General features: G+C 43.3%; 1 protein-coding gene across 1 annotated transcript in view; it reads left to right on the top strand.

Annotated features, from left to right (window-relative positions):
• Positions 1 to 18133, top strand: part of LOC145410739 (uncharacterized) — a 256684-nt gene that overhangs the window by 99103 nt on the left and 139448 nt on the right. The window contains exon 4 of the mRNA XM_080280844.1: positions 17495 to 17718. Within this exon, the coding sequence (XP_080136970.1) occupies positions 17495 to 17718 (224 nt within the window). The remainder of the gene's footprint in view (positions 1 to 17494; positions 17719 to 18133) is intronic.

The following is an 18133-nucleotide window of genomic DNA, read 5'->3' as shown; positions in this document are numbered from 1 at the left end:
TTTAACAGTACCACCACCGGCCCTGGATATCATCACTTTTGTTTTGTTTGCATTTACTCTCAAACCTTTGTGCCACATTCTACTCTCCACTTCTGAAATCTTTCCTTCACCTCCCTTTCATTCTCTGCAAGTAACACTAAATCATCAGCATATAACATCTTCCATGAGAGTCCATTTCTGAAGTCAGAGGGCTTCAAGCACCATGACAAAAAAATAAAGGGCTCAAGACTTGCTCCTGATGCACGCCATCATTCATGGAAAACTCGTCACCCAAATCTTCATTTACTTTCACCTGGGTGCAAGCACCCACACATATTCATAACCATTCTTACCAGCCACTCCTCGATCCCAAGCTTTCTCATTGCCCACATCACCTCATCCCTAGGGACTCTTGTCAAAGGCCATCTCCAAATCAACAAGAACAAAATACTGTACAGCTCCCTTTTCTTTCCTATATATTTTTCATGAAGATGTTAGACAGTGAAAATGGTATCAGCGGTCCCTTTGTCTAGCATAAACCCAAACTGCATCTCATCAGTATTTACTGTAACCATTATCATTCATTCCAGGACTCTCTCCATTATCTTCCTTATCAAGTCCAAAAGTTTTATGCCATTATAATTTCCTCTGTCCAGGGCATCACCCTTCCCCTTACACACATTTACAGTCACTTTCTTCAGCCAATCATCTGGAACAACACACATATATAATCAGATTTATCAAATCAGTAACTAAACTCACTCCAGTATCTGTTGACGCCTTTGACATTTCAGCAGCCAACAGCACCTGCCACCTTCCCCAACTTCATCCTGCCTATTGCCTTGCTCACAGTAGCAGCATCAATGTCCAAGCCCAAACACTGGATTTGCTGACTCCAAACCTTCCCTGTTCTAGTCAGACTTCTCATTTAGTTGCTGGTTGTAATGCTTTCTCTAGGCATCTTTAATATCCTCACTGTCCACCACTACCTCCCCTTCATCATTGTTCACTCACTGCTCACCTACGATATCCCTGTTTTCGCTCTTCATCTGATTTGCCAACATAAATATCACATTCTTTTGGCACTATTTAGGGTATCTAGTAAAAGTATCTCAAACTTAGATTTTGCCCTGGATACCTCCTTTCTAGCCTTATACTTGGCAGTCAGATATTCCTCTCTGTTAACACCCCTTTTCCATTCCTAGAAATGTCTTCTTTTTTCCATAAATGCTGATTCTACACCCTCATTCCACTACTATGTTAACTCATGTCGTGGAGAGCCCCTTGTCCATCCACTCACTGAATCAGTAACTCCCAAGAGACTGTTCTTGAGAGCTGTATACTGCTCTATTACACTTCTGTCAAAAGATCGCTGTTCAGCTACCACTCTGATCATTTCACTATAGAAGGCATCCTTTACTGATTGTTTTTTCTGCTCCCATGTTTTCCTCCTGGGTGCATAGGTTGTCATCTTCACCACCTGCTCCTCAACCCCTCGATGCCTGGCTATTTTAACCACAGTCATCCACACAGTATGGGCACTTATCTCAAAATTGCTTGTTTTCAAACCATAATACAGTCATTACTCGTTTTACAGTGATTCAGTTTACGATAATTCGCAACAATGATGATGGAAATGCTCCATCCCAAAATCCGATTTATGATAACTTTCTCGCTATAACGATTTTTCCATTGGAAAGCGCCAGGCACACGCAAGATGACCATCGCTTGTCTCAGGCAAGATGGCGGCCCCAGCGTGCAGCACATTGTTGTGGTTCAGGTCCCGCCACCCCTTCAAAGCCCTGTCTTTTCAAAATCATACTACAGTAGACATCGTGTAGCACCAGGCCAACTTTATGCAAGTGTGATTACTGTATTGTGTTGTTGCAACGATTTACTGTACTAGAGTAACTCTGCCTGTAGTGGTGTGATAGTGCTTCTTTTGATGAATTATTGTACAATACTGGATTTGTGTGCCCAGTGGTAAGGTCAGTGTCAGTGTAGGCCCCAGTGCTATGGTTGGTGCAGGTATGGGCTCCAGTGCTAAGGTTGGTGCAGGTATGGGCCCCAGTGCTAAGGGTGGTGCAGGTATGGGCCCCAATGCTAAGGGTGGTGCAGGTTTGGACCCCAGTGCTAAGGTTGGTGCAGGTATGGGCCCCAGTGCTAAGGGTGGTGCAGGTATGGGCCCCAGTGCTAAGGTTGATGCTACGGATGGTGCAGGTGAGCACCACAGTGTTACAGGTGGTGCAGGTGGGTGCCACAGTGCTATGGGAGGTGGTAAGAAGCGTCGTTCGAGTGAGGGCAATGATTGCCTGTCTAAGAGGACGAGGCGTTCACTCTCCCTAGATGTTAAGTTGGACATTGTTAGGAGGAACAGGAATGGCCAAGGCCCCAGCAAGATTGTCAATTCCCTCAAGCTCCCCCAGTCGACTGTCTCAACTGTCCTGAAGAATACGGCGGCTGTACTTGCAGCAAGTGAGACTTCTTCCACAGTGGGGGCCAAGAGGATCACCAAGGTCAGGGAACCCCGTATGGAGGAGATGGAGCGCCTCCTGCAGCTGTGGGTGGAGGACAAGACCTGACGAAAGGCGCCTCTCTCAATGTCCATCATCGCCATCAAGGCCCTTTCACTGTGGGAGACAGTGAGGGAGAAGGCTGTGGAGAAGCCAAAGGATGATTTTAAGGCCAGTCCCGGGTGGTTTGTCCGCTTCAAGAACCGGGCTGGCCTTAAGGGACTGACCCTGCACAGCGAGGGAGCAAGGGCAAACATTGAGGCCACTTCCAGTTTCCCTGCCCTGCTGTAACAGTGAATCACCAGAGGGGGCTATAGCCCCAAACAGGTGATTAACTTTGACTAAACCTGGCTATTTTGGAAAAGGATGTCGAAGAAGACCTATATCTTTCAAGAGGAGAAGAAGGCGCCTGGTTTCAAGGAGTCTGTTTGGGGCTAACGCCGAGGGAGACCTAAAGCTGAAGCCCCTGATGGTGTATCAGTGGGAGAACCCAAGGGCCTTCGCTGGGTTTGTCAAGAAAAAGCTAGGGGTTATTTGGAAAGCCAACCCAAAAACCTGGCTTACCATCAGCCTCTGCCAGAACTACGTCTCTGGCTATCTGTCGGGCGCGCTGAAGGAGTATGCCTCCCATTGCAACATGGACAATTGGTTCCTTCTGTTGGTGGACGATGCCCCCAGCCACCCTCCAGTCATGCAGGAATGGCCGGACAACATCGAAGTGATGTTTTTACCGCCAAACACCACCTCTGTCCTACAACCAATGGATCAGGATGTCATTGCTGCCTTTAACCCCTATCCGCCGGCTGACGTGTATACACGACAGGATTCAGGGTGCGAAGGGCCGCTGGTTGACTTGATATACCGCACTCACCTTCCCGCCACTGTTTGAGTGCGAGACTATTTTCTGTGATACCTACAGGGTAGGTAGGACCCCCAGGTACCCTGCGGTTGCGCGGTTCAGTTTGTACTCGGCAGTGGTAGCGAGAGGAGCCATGTCATCTTCCTTGACATCGTCCGATTCTGTCCCACCGCATGAAGGGCCGATTGCTTCATCAACCCCCGCGAAAGTTCAGCCCTTAGTGCCAGGTAAAGGGCCTAGTGATAGTGCCATAGGATGTGCCTTTGATGATACTGTCTCTTCTCGTACAGTCAGCAAGAGTACGTCCTCTGAGGAGAAAAAATGCTACCACGTGGAGAGCGAGCTTTCTCACCCTCCAACCCCTACTCGCCCTCTGACGCCAGAGAGGGCTCTCCGACTTCTCCAGGAGGAAGGGACAGTCTACGAGAGTGATGATTTCGGTGATGAGGAGGCGCAAGATGACCCAGAACATCAGGAAAGTGACCGCGGACCTGGCGGTCATCAGCGGAAAAAAACGCCGCAGAGCCGTTTCCCCCACACTCTCGCCGCCTGCTTGCCGACGTATCATACTTCCTTCAGCTCTCTCCCACACCTCAGCCTACCACTTCAAGGGCAGAATATCCACAAGCAGGCCCTTCAGGAGTGGTTATGAGTACTGAGCAGGTATGTCGGGAAGTGTAAATAGTGTACAGCAGTGCAGAAGTTTGTGTATTTTCATAAATGAGTGAAATGTGTGATATTATAAGTGAATTATAGAAAGTGCTAAGATGTAAGTCTTTTATAAGTTCTGCAAGTGCATATAAGTGATTTATAGTAAGTGCAGTGCAGGAGTTGATACTGTTTATTGGATATTGGTTAGAAAATTATTGGATATACCTTGAGTTTGCCTACCTTTTACCTGAAAGAAAACCACTTGTGAGCAGGCCACAATGAGCAATACCTGCTTCGCTATACCTAAATTATTTCACTCAGTACTCAGGGGGATTGTGCCAAATATGAGCATCAGTGTATCTGTGATGTGAAGTTTAGTTGTGTAAAACATTTATATGATTTTCACTGTAACCCTGATTAGTACAAAGCAGTCTGATGTACAGTACAAATAATTACCTCATACTCTACAATCATGCATGAAAGAGCAACAGCATTTACTTGTCAAAATGCAGTTACCCGTAATCGTGATAGAACGTGCAGTTCTAAGTGTCTTAGTAAAGGAGAAATGTGATTATGTACGGAAGAAGTGAGTACAGAAAAACGACGAGATATTTCCTTTCCCACACACCTACAAGGCATAGTGACGTGGTGGTGTGGGTGGTAAATCCTTGGGTGAGCCACATGAACCGGCGGTGAGTAAGGAAGAGTAGAAAAAACGAGTGGAATCTTTTGCATTCCAAGGACGCACGGAGAGTGTTACAATCACCACTCCATTCGGTGCTGCCAATGCTAGCCGGTCAGGCCAAGGCCATGGCCAGTGTCGTGCACTCGGAGCCACGCGCCAAAAAATGAAAAACCACTCGTCTTCAACTCATCCTTACTCATTGACAGGACCATCTAGAGACCTTGGGATACCTTCATTGGAAAGAGGAAGAGTTGGTGAGTCTTATGAACTTTCATTTGATTCACTAGCTATTATAGTTTGTCAGATATAAGAGTTTGAAGTAAGGGTATTTTTTCCAAAATCTCGGAAATCGCCCGTAGGGAGGAGTGCGCTGCAGCCGGGAACCCCCGACGGCTAAGGGTTAAGGCACGTTATGTCCGCCTCACCATGGAGCAATTGGTGCGGGCCATAGATACAGACGCCGAGGTGACGGTGAGGGGTTTTTGGGAAGGATACATCAAGGCAGCCATCGACAACATCATGCTGGCTTGGAAGGTGATGCCACAGACACTCAACTCGGCTTGGAAAAAAGTCTGGCCAGAGTGTGCGCACTCCTTCCCTGGCTTTTCCTCTCACACTCCAGCTTCATCTGTTGAGGATATCTGTGGGCAAATTCTGTCCCTGTCTCATAGGGCAGGCGTTCATGAGGTTGATGAGGAAGACGTCAAGGAACTGCTACAGAGCCACTCAGAAGAACTGTCAAATGAGGAGCTCCTCCAAATTCAAGAACAGAGGGCACATGAAACAGAGCATGAACCAGAGGTACAGCCATGGCGTGAACTGTCAGTCACCTTCCTCGCACAGTTCATTAATGGCATTGACGAGTTTATGGATCAAATGGGAGTACGTGACCCAATTTCCACCAGGACTTCCCACCCCCTTTACCAGGTCAATCAGGCATTACAGGTGTATTGTGAGCTCCATGACTGACGTCGGAGGCAAGCCTCACAGACCAGCATCACTGCCTTCTTCAAGCCAGCTGCCACTAGACCCACCACCACCATCTCTCCCAGACCATCCACCAGCTGCTCGACTGCCTCACCAACCTCACCAGTCAGCACTCAGCTGGATTCCCCTCCCCCTAACGTGTTCCTGTCTGACTCAGAGGCTGACCACTAGTGCCTGTAAGCACAGGCTGTCCCCCAGCCTCGGGGGGGACGACTTGGACCAACACAGGAAGGACTGAAGGTGGGTTTTCATTTATGGCTCAGTCTTGGTTAGGTGACTTTGGGAAGTTGAGTTGACGTAACCCCCCTTTTATAATGTGTTTCAGTCTCCCGATTTACGATAAAATCAGTACAGTATATGATAAGGTATAACCTGACGTAACCCCATCGTAAAACGAGTAGTGACTGTATCTCAGAAAGTATAGCAGTTAGGGAAATAAATTAAAGACCATATTTCTCACCAACTCTTCTTCTTGTGCATAAAAGCATCCCCAGGTCTGGGGATGCAACAGGTGGTTGCATCGATGAGTAACAACATGGAAAAGATTATTAACTATTGGCGCTTGAAGCAGGATGTATTCTCGCGAGTGCACGTGGCTGGGACTTTGGATTCAGTCTCAACATGATAACTTTTCCATTACTTGATAAACTAGGCACAGTTGCCTCCAAGGCTCGCACTGTGGCTCTATCATTGAGTCCTTTCCTAGTATCCATGGAAAGAGGCATGGCAGGGGTGGATGAGGCAAGGGGTCCATGTGAGGTGGGAACAGAGTTGGACGAGAGGTGTAAAAAACATCATCCTACACCTGGCCACATCTTAGAGATGACTAAGGTATGCTTGCCTCGGGTGACAGGAGTCTGTCCTGACCCTGTGGTAACGAGATCAAATGGCGGCCACTTCAAACCATGGCGCGAAAACAATTGCAGTTCCGACCGACACCTGACAATGTCTCTCAACCTATTTTGTGTTGGTCCAAACTGACGTCCAGTTGGTATGGGTTAAGCAGCATGCCACATGTCCTTATAACTTAAACATTCTTCACCAACCTCCTATCAGCCCATCTGACCAAGAAATAGTCAAACTGTCTACTGTTACCCCCAGACTCATATGTAATCAGCATACTCTCTGTTTTCCTAAAATCCATGGTGCACACAGTCATGTTCATTGCTTCCCCAAATTCAAGTATCCTTTCTCTTTCTGCATTCTTCATACCATATGCACTTCCATATGTAATCAGCATACTCTTTGTTTTCCTAAAATCCATGGTGCACACAGTCATGTTCATTGCTTCCCCAAATTCAAGTATCCTTTCTCTTTCTGCATTCTTCATACCATATGCACTTCCACTACACACCCCTTTCTATCCTTGAGCTGCTTTACCCACTTTGATGTAAATAATGTATAACACAGTATCCTTTTTACCTCCTAGGAAATCAGTCTTCCTTCCATGTTTTCACTGTTATCTCGCAGTCCATATTGGTACTTTTCTGTTAATATATCATAGCGTTAGGGAATGTCAAACACATGCAAGGTACAGTCATCCCTTAGCGTCTGCGGTTTTAACATACACGGTTTTGAATATCCACAGATGGCTACAGAAAAAAATATATATATCGTTGAACTCTGCTGACACTGTAACATTATCCCAGGCACAGTTCGTGGCTGTTTTAGTACAGTAATGGCATTATCCAGTGGATGACATATACTGTAACACTCTTCCTTTTGGAGGGAGCTGGGATGATCACAGTAGTCAGAAGAGGCCATGCAGGAGTACACTGTTCATTATTTTTAACTTTTAGTGTTCTTGTATTAAATAAAGTAGTTGTTTAGTGTTCTTGTATTAAATAAAGTAGTTGTTTAGTGTTCTTGTATTAATTAAAGTAGTTGTTTAGTGTTCTTGTATTAAATAAAGCGCTTGTAAACATGCATATAGGGTTTTTCTTTGGTTTTATAAGGAAATGGGGGGTCCAGAGGTGTTTTTAAGGGGGGCAGCTGATATCCGCGTATTTTTAACATTTGCGGGTATCTCTGTTACCTAACCCTCGCGGTTGTTAAGGGATGATTGTATTGAAAATATCACTTCCTCCAGCATCTTGTTCACCATAATATTCTACAACTTGGCTAAGTCTTCTCCCCTGCTGTGATTCTTAATCAGTGACATCATCTGCTTTAATTTGCTACTACCTGACAGCTAACCCCTCTGTGGCCGACCACGTGGAATTTGTCGGGCCCCACAGGCCGACCCCACAACCATTATTTGAAGTTTTGAAAATCAATTTTTTTTTTTTCCTCCATATTGAAGAGGAAGTTCTGATGCACCTGGCAGTGCAAATTTCAGCTTCCTAGACCCATCCTGTGGCATGCAATTGAATGTGGAAGTTATGTAAATTTAGGCAGCTGATACTATACCTCATACCAATTAATCTGGCCAGGCATGTATGGCAACACTGTTCCTGCCGAGATTCTGATTGGGTGGAGATGTTTGTTCGATTTCGTTGTTGCTGAAACTGATACTCTTTTTATTATCAGATATGATACTGAGTTTATCGAAAATACAATCATCAAAAGCAATAGGAAATCCGTTATATACTTAACAACAATGAAATTTGCGTAGGAAGATAGAAATATGAGTCAACAAAGTATTATAACAGTCCAAGTCAAGGTCAGCATTCGAACAATTCGTTTAAATCTCCGACACTCCATAATATAACAGAAAATTAAGGAAACCTGCTTAATCTATGAGTTGGTGTAACAAACATTTAAATTTTAAGATCAGCCCATACTGTGATAATAGAGGAGATATAATGAAATAGTTTTCCTTTAGCCTACTTTGATTTTTGCAATTTTTTCAAACCTCCATTCCCGCACAACTCGTCTTTTCATTGGAATTTGTAATTATTCAGAGTTGTGGCACGACTTAAGGGTGCGGACTGATCTTAAAATTTAAATGTGTGTTACACCAACGCTTAGATTAAGCAGGTTTCCTTAATTTTCTGTTATATTATCGAGTGTCGGAGATTTAAAGGAATTGTTCGAATGCTGACCTTGACTTGGACTGTTATAATACTTTGTTGACTCATATTTCCATCTTCCTACGCAAATTTCATTGTTGTTATGTGCTGTATATAACGGATTTCCTATTGCTTTTGACGATTGTATTTTCGATAAACTCAGTATCATATCCGATAATAAAGAAAGTATCGGTTTAAGCAACAACGAAATCGAACAAACATCTCCACCCAATCAGAATCTCGGCAGGAACAGTGTTGCCATACATGCCTGTCCAGATTCTTTGGTATGAGGTATAGTCACACGTAGGTATTGCAGTGATGTAACATTGTACTTATTTTTTTAACCAAAAAACATTGTTACTGGTGCTGAAAAGATGTGAAATAACTAGATATGCATATTTTGAAGTTTTTCAGTACATAATATGCAAGGTTTGAATTTTAAAAATTATATTATGAATTTATTTTGCATTTTTTGGTGTTTATTGTGTTAATGGTAGTATCAACTTATTTTTGTAGTCTGGGTGGTGGAATTTGTTGGAAAAGGGAGGCGAGAGTTTCTGTTGTCAGACCTAAGTGAGATAAACGTCATCCCTTGAGTGTACAAGGTGTACAGTGAGGGTTGAAATGCGAGACGACCTGCCCTGTGCACCTCACACGAGCTGATAAGCAGGAAGGGAAGGGAGGCCTTTCCTCACACAAAAGCATCACGTGAAAATGGAAAACTTTCCTGTTATGCTTGTAAAAGACTAAGAAAATGTGAAATGTTTCAAAACAGTACAACAAACCTGAGCAAGTATGTAAAGATACCAAACAAAAATTAATTTTTCTTTTATTTTCATGTCTTTTTTGTTTATACCTGTATTTACTTATAATCATAAACAGGGTGGTTGTGTGTGTTTCACAAGGGAGAAGAAAGATGGTATTTTCTGTCCGGGTCGAGATAATGGGTATAACTATGTGTGTTTAGGCATGGCCATGAGTGAAAAAATCGTACATCCACTCATCACGGCAGCAGGTGATAAACTGACAAATGAGGTGTGAGAGCATGAAGTGAAGGTCAGTCTCATGTCCCAGATGTTCGTTCACTTTCCAAAAGTTTTCACAGTTTTCTACAAGTTGCATTGCATCGAATGATCCAAACTAGTACAACAAACCTGAGCAAATAGGTAAAGATACCAAGACAAAAATGTATTTTTCTCTTATTATCATGTCTTTCTTGTTTATGCCTGTGTTTATTCATAATCATCAACAGGGTGGTTGTGTGTGTTTTGCAAAGAAGGAGAAAGATGATATTTTCTGTCTGGGTTGAGATAATGGGTATAACTATGTGTGTTTAGGCATGGCCACAGACAAAAAAATCATACATCCACTCATCACGGCAGTAGGTGGAGAACTGACAAATAAGGTGTAAGAGCATGAAGTTCATGCCCCAGATGTTCGTTCACTTCCCAAAAGTTTTCATAATTTTCTACAAGTTGCACTGCATCGAATGATCCAAACCAGGACAACAAACCTGAGCAAATAGGTTAAGATACCAAGACAACAATGTATTTTTCTTTTATTATCGTGTCATTTTTTGTTTATGCCTGTATTTATTCATAATTGTCAATAGGGTGGTTGTGTGTGTTTCACAAAGAAGGACAAAGATGTTATTTTTTGTCTGGGTTGAGATAATGGGTGTAGTTGTGCTTGTTTAGGCATGGCCATGAGCAAAAAAATTGAAAATCCACTCATCACAGCAGAAGGCTCTGAACTGCTTGATGGGATGTATGGGGATGTAGTGTAGGTCAGTCTGAAGACATTCAGAACATTTGATTACTTCCCAAAAATTTTTGCCATTTTTTATAGATCGCACTCAAATGACGCCTGTGGCCATTTATCGGCTAAACGCCATTCCATGCCAACGGCCACGGAGGGGTTAATAACTTCAGTTTCATTGTTTTGCACAGACTATCAAACCATTAACTAGCTTCTACTGTAATTTTTTTTTTTTCTTTCCTCCACCAGTCACCCAGCTCCTTCAACATATTAACACAACACACCTCATAATATACCATAGTCCCACATCTCCAGGAAAAGGGGTGTCGAAAGGATGGGACGGCTAACAGTTGCTTGTTGTCAGGAGATACGCTTTCACATAACTGATTGTGTTCCAATGTGAATATGAAATCTGCAACAGAAATTCTTCATTATTCAGTTGTGTGAGAGATATGTATTGCATACATAAACACAAAGCGATTTGGGAGATAATGGACTGGTTGATGTTTTCTTTTTTTTCCCCAAGTAAACAGTTTATTTGTATGATATATGTGCTGAATTATCATATGATATAGTTAAATAGACAAACCAAAGTAAAAATTTGGAGATATAAGCCTTCAAAGTTACACAAATAGAGGTTGATGGCAGAGTGAGTCTCAAATGGCCCTGACGCCATAAACCCGCCAAGCCCGGAGACAGAAAGAAGACTGTGATCTCCAGCTAAGTTGTGTGATTGTGGTTCTGCTGTTTAGCCAAGCTTTGCTTCATCATGGCCAAGTCAGCAAATAACCACCATCGGTTCTTTGTTCCACTGTGCATGAACACATGTAGACTCACAGCGGAAAATAGATTCATTTCTGTTCCAAGAGACGTGAAAACCAGAAGCTGTGTTGGCGAGCAGCGCTTTGGGAGTACCCCATCACAAAAAGGCAACTCCTGCTGTTGCAAGGTGGTGCTAGAAAATACCAAATCGGTGGCCATTTACCAAATCGGCACTTTTAAATGGAAAATATTGTTATTTTTATCACAAAGTAGGTTCATGCACACTGAAATCCGGCCAGATCGTGCCTATTATGACTATTGATAAAAAAATCAGGTTGTAGGGCTAAAATGTGCCAAAATTATCAGATATTTACCCTTCAGATCGTCAGCATGCATTGACAGAGTTCCAATATGCAAAATGTTAATTTAAAGCACAAATAAATGTATTTGCATTGTAAATCAGTATTTACACAAAACCGAAGTCTGTCAAGGCGAGTTGACATGCTAGAGGTGAAACACTTCTGTTAATTTCAGCAAATTTTTGCTGAATCCTTAATATTTATTAACGCTTTCATGTTTGTACAGTCAGCCCTCTGCTATCACGCCTAATTGATGCCTAAGTTATACCGTCATAGCAGAATTCACTATAGCAGAACTGAAAAACCTATGGTAATTATAATTGGTGCCTGGACCCCCAAGTTGACCACATATTTGACCTATTTTTGCCACTTTTTTGTTTTTTTACCAAGTTTTCGAACAGTAATAAGAAACACTAACATTTAAACAAACATCAAAAAAAGAATCACGATCCAAGGAGAAACAAACACTTACTGTACAGTATTTCACAATTTTATTAATTTTATTGGAGACGAGGACAGCTGTCAGACTTACGTGGTTGGGTAGGCTCTGAGGCTTGGCTGGAGTCTCATTTACCAGCCCTATGCTCCTCTATTTCATCAAGAATTTCATCAGCTGTAGCACTAGAGAAGTCCTCAAAATCACAGGGCTCGTCTAAGACAGAGGGCTGGCGGGATGGTCCTGGCGTTGGTTCAGGTTCTGGTTGTGGGGCTGGCTGTGCCTCGTTGCGACACCGTAAGAAATCGGTGATCTGAAGCTGGCGCAGGGAGTTGACGTGCGCGTGATACCGTTCTTCATAACCTGCAAGTTCCAGGCTAATATGGGAGCACCTTACTTCACTGTTGACTGTTGAATCTTGCTCTAGGAGGTGGCAAAGCTGGTAATCCAAGTCTATCATCTTCGTGATGTCCGCCATGGATAATCCTTCCCCCCCCCCCCCATGATGCTAAGTTTGAGAAAGGAAGGAGTGAATTACGGACGTTAGAGATAAATAAAATAAATAAATAAATAGATAAAAATAAATAAAAGAATAAATAAAAATAAAATGAATAAATACAAATATATACAGTAAACAACCTCCTCATCCTCTCAAGCAATATCCTGTTCCTGTGTCTCCTCATCTTCTTCAATTATTTCATCGGCAGTAACTGGAGGAGGCTGTATCATTTCCCGAATATCTTGGCCAGTAGTATCAGCAAAGCCAGCTCCGGGAATTTGCCTTGCCTCTGCCGCCGCTGCCTCAACCTCTGCCTCAACTGTCTGTGGGTTACCAGGTACCACCACGTGACGGTCCCCGGGCAGACCCTCCAAAATGTTACGCCAGGCATGGTGAATAGTGGCAGGAGTAACATTGTTCCAGCAGTCTACCATCAAGTCCCTGTTTCACACTGTAATTTTTTCCAATAACGAATCACTTTTTGTTTCGACACATTATCCCCTTGAATCATGGCCTCATCTTCATCTTCACTATCAAGCAACTGCTGGATAAGGGCAGTGTCTTGTGTTGCCTGCCACATCTGCCTAAACTGCCTTGCAGAATAGGAGGCCTTCACAACTGATGTGACCTCCTGGTCGAGGAGCTGAATCAAGGCAGTTGTGTTTGGTGGCAGAAACTCGACCCTTACATTAGGATGCACGTCCCTTAGAAGTGGTGAATGTCCAGGGGCATTGTCAAGAAGCAGGAGAATGTTGAACCTTACGTTGTTTTCCTTGCAATAATTTTCCACCTGGGAAATGAACAAATCTTTTAACCAGTCACTGGAAAGCTTGGCAGACATATACCCCTTTGTTGATGTCATCCAGTGCACATTTAATTTGTCCATGTTGTATCCTCTGTAGGCCCTGGGTCTTTTCGCACAATGCACAACTATAGATTTCAGGAGGCATGTTCCTGACGCATTCATAGCGAGCAGAAGGGTGAATCGCTCCATTATGGCTTTCCTACCATGAACTTTTTCTGACTTGGCAGTGATGAATGTTTGGCGAGGCATTGTTTTCCAGTAAAAATTAATTTCATCCATATTAAAAATCTGATCGGGAGTGTACATATCTTCCTGGATAATTTTCCTTAGCGATTCTGGGTAATCACGTGCAGCACTCGTGTCCCCACTTGCTGCTTCACCTGATATTTTCACACTTTTCACTTTATGCCGTGACATAAACTTGTCTACCCACCCTTTCGATGCTAGAAACACTGGTGGTTGTTCAACACACATCTTACGAGCCACAGACACATATACAGGTCTCCCTCACTATTCAATTGGGTTACGTTCCTGAAAACTAGATCAAATAGTGAACGATCGAATAACGAACTTAAGGTTTAATAGGATTTAATTTAATGCGGACCGCTACATTAATATTTACCAATAAAGAGATGGAGAACACTTTTCCACGTCACCCAAGGAGGTAGTGTAATAGACGCGTTATTTTTTTTTATACAGTGGTTTCCCCAGGAGGCCTATATCCACTGGAAAGATCAGAAAAATCAAAATCACAAACGCGCTAGGCTAAGTCCTGCACGTAACGTACCTTTCATGGCTGCGGTACACTCTCAACTCAGAGACTCTTTAGTCTTCATTAAATCACTGGAAGAAAACTTGCTCCTCATCGTCAGCAGTGGCAGGGCTTGATGAATCCTGGATGTCAGTGATGGATAATGACACAGTGGCAGAAGTGGATGGAAAAAATGCGGCATCAGAGCTTAGCCTAGACGGGACAAGGCGGGAATGAGCGCGAGAATGAGCGGGCTTGGGTACGATCGCTCAGCCAGAAAAACAAGCGCGTGATGCGATGCGTTTGTTTACGATGCGTACATTTACTTTTATTTAAGCGATCGGATAATCGAGCGTTCTCAATCGATTAATGAGGGATTGGTATCAATAAATATCGATCGTATAAGCGAAATATCGAATAGTGAGGAATCGAATAGTGAGGGAGACCTGTATTTCCTTGGCAGTCTCCGTAATTTCACGTGTATCATCTGCTAAGTTCCACTTCGCCTGCCTCTCCAGATATCGGTGTAGCAGTTGTTCAGTCTTGAGGAGCAGTTGATTTCCACTTCGCATAGCCTGAGCACCTGCTTCTGATGGGGCAAGTTTCATATGGGCCTTGATATGGTCACGCTGTCAGTAAATACCACACACTGTCTATTCATTTATCCCGAAAATCTTTCCCACACTGACTATTGTTTCTCCCTTGTCTATTAACTTCACTATCTCGAGTTTCTGCACATAATTTAAGTTCTTTCGTCTTTTAATTTCCCTTTTAGGTGCTGCCGCATTACGCTGTGCAATGGTAGGAGGACGAGGCCGAGCAGTGTCTGCCATTGTGTGAGCACTTAAAATGGCTTTTGTCCACACCTATGACCCACTGGTCGCGCTTGTTAAGTCCCAGGGGATCGTTTCCCGGTTCGTGGCCAATCACAGTGCCGTGACGTCACAACCGACGAGCACGGGAACCCGCCACTCTGGGTGATGACGCTTTGCGCGGGCTTTTTGAAACTTTTTCAATTTTTTCTTTTCCCTTTTTTCGTGATAGCTTGCATTGGGTAGTGTGATGAGTAAGGATGGAACTTTGGGGGATGAAGTACGTGAAAGGGTACAGCAGGGAAGGAAGGTTGTTGGCACACTGAAAGCAGTGATGAGAAATAGGGAGGTGAGTATGGAAGTTAAGAAGTCTCTGCATGATGGTATTGTGATCCCTACCCTGACGTATGGAAGCGAGGCGTGGACCTTGCAAGAGGGGAACAAGTCAAGAGTGAGAGCAGTGGAAATGAGTTTCTTGAGAGGAGCATGTGGAGTGACATGGAGGGACAGGTTGACGAATGAAGAAGTGAAGGAACGTTGTGGGGTAGATGTGGATGTGGTTGAAAAGATTAGGAGAAATACACTGAGGTGGTTTGGACATGTGGAGAGGATGGAGAGTGAAAGACTGACTAAGAGGGTGTATGTGGGTGAGGTGGAGGGAGGGAGAGGGAGGGGTAGACCGAGGATGAGGTGGAGGGATGGAGTTGAGAGGTATATGAGGGAGGGGGGGGTGAGTTGGGGGGAGGGGAGTCAAATGGTGGGTGACAGAGTGACTTGGAGGCGTTTTGTCTGCGGCCACCCTTTGCAGGATTAGGGTGTCGGGCTATAGATAGATAGATAGATAGCTTGCATTTTGACCGCGATAGACGTGTTTTGGCAGCTTTTTAGGTGCTCGTGATAGCATTAAATAGTGATAGCAAGACCCGTTATAGCAGAGGGTTGACTGTAGATGCAATGCAAATTTCAAGCACTCTACCAGTTGACACAGACTGCATCTACGCACATTTCAACTGCTCATTACCATTCAATGCCAGTTGCGTCGAATGAAATGGCCTCTGTTTTTTTGGTTATGGAATGATTTTCTGTCCACTTCTGGGCAAGAACAAAGCACTGCTTGCGTCCCCGTGTATTCCTGTGCCACGCTTAGCCCACCCCGCACCCAGTGTCATCCCACTGCCCCAGTCAGTGTGCTACAAGCCTTGCTCTAGAGTCAGAAAATTTCCTTTCGCGCTCCTTAAAATTAACCCTAATTGACCTACAGTAATTCTCTATACACCAAAATGTAGCCAAATAAAATCCCTATAACTTCTTCTCAGTAACATTTATCATAAAAACTATATTTCTGTGAGAAAAAACTAAAAAAATTAAGTTAAAAAAAAAAATTAAGGCATAACTTATATGTGCCTGATCTTTTTTACAGCATCATATGCAAGTACATTTATTCAGGATTACAGTGAAAAAAAATTATGAATTATTGAAGCATAAATAAGGGTGTGAGGATAAATTGTATATGAACTATTGAGTTCGCGGGATAGCGTGGTGACGGGGGGTCTCTCAGTATGTGGTCTTGGGTGCCCAGGACTGGTCCCAAGTACTCGCTCATGGTTGGACGCAGCCTGTGTCAGTTGGTAATGAGAAGGTTAATAGTCAAATTAAACACAAATTTTTGACTGGATCTCAGATAATTAGGTGTGCATGTACCTATATGGTGATAAAGATTATAATAGCCTAACATATACAGCTTAACCTACCCTAACAGTCATCTGTCAAGCAGAACCTTCCCTAACTTTGGGGTAAGTCATTGGTAGGGATGTGAAAATTTTATTCTCCAGATCAGACTGGCTGGTACTAAAAACATGTACAGACATCACCAGTACATAAGACCAAGAAATCAGATAACCAGATACTCCACAGAGGTCTAGCTGTCCACCGTCAGGCCTGTCTAGGAGGAAAAACTTTGAAAGATTTCAGTCTTTGCGACATCTTCCCAGTGTATTACTGCCCAGTTTCAAGGCCATATGCCCCTGGAGTCAGGACCTAGCAATACCTATACTGATTCAGTTCATGAATCACTTCATTATGACAACTTTATCAAATCTAATTGAGCTCTCCTACAGGTAGCTGGTTGTCGCAAGGTACACCGTCACTACTAGTCTCTCTAAAACCAACAAACGCTTCACTAAAGCACAAACATAGCATACTTCATCTGTAAGAGAGCCATCACAAGTAGTCTTACACACCTAGCATGATAATAACAGCTGAATATCACAGAAGTCTCACTGTACTGGAGTATGATTCCCAGACATTGTTGTGAGTGGCAGTCAGCTGTGGCTTGGTATGGTTTGTGACGTCACAGCAAGGGTGCATGTTTCGCGCAAGGTACGATAATCTCCAACTTTGATTGACTATTTATAAATCGTAGAGAAAAAATAATATCGCGATGATTATGAGTAACCATTTTATTATTTTATGTAACTTATCCTTGACTATCAACCAGTCCATTCTGTCATGGCAGTTCCTTTGGGACAGTACCTTTTGGATTTTATATACAATAGTTTCTTGCAGGTGAGGGAATCATGACATCCATTTTGATTTTAATTTGTTGTTATTTTTTATCACCTTAACAGATTCCCCGTGGTACCACAGTCTTAGAGATGTATGGAAGTGAGTCATGGACTGATGCAGTCATCTTTGGATTTAAGAAATTCACAGGTGGAATTGGAGATGAGGATGAAAATCAGCCTGATTCTAATGACCAGTGGCGAGACTACTGCATAGCTGACCCAGATTATACGAGGAAGGTTGTTTGTATGTCCAAACTGAACGGTGAAGCAGCTCATTTTAGTGGAAGGTATTGTTGTATTGTTGTACCAGTATGTGATTGTGTCACATCTCCATTTCTGCAATTTTTTAAGGCCAGTATGAACTGCTTAAAAATAGCTTTTTGTGAATCAGATTTAACATCTTACTAGGGAAAATTCACCTGGGACCAGACCACCCAGGATCTAATTCATATGGAATCTCAGTGCTGTCTACACTTCCTCACATAAAGTATAAGATATACATAGGATGTATTTGTTATAATATCCTGTCAGTTTTATTTAACCCTTTCGTTCATGATAAGTTTCAATAAGTTTCGCATTCCACAACACATCAGCTTTCTCCCCTCCCCCTGCCACCCGCCTCACGCTCCAAAAAGTATATTCTCGGCATATTTTCATCACCCATTCATATTTATTTTGCCACAAAACCTACATATTCCTGTT

The sequence above is a fragment of the Coenobita brevimanus genome, chromosome 86 (assembly GCF_032717465.1).
Source record: "Coenobita brevimanus isolate Jiangsu-jjx chromosome 86, ASM3271746v2, whole genome shotgun sequence".
NCBI classification, from domain to species: domain Eukaryota; kingdom Metazoa; phylum Arthropoda; class Malacostraca; order Decapoda; family Coenobitidae; genus Coenobita; species Coenobita brevimanus.
This window is presented reverse-complemented; position numbering and strand designations above follow the sequence as displayed.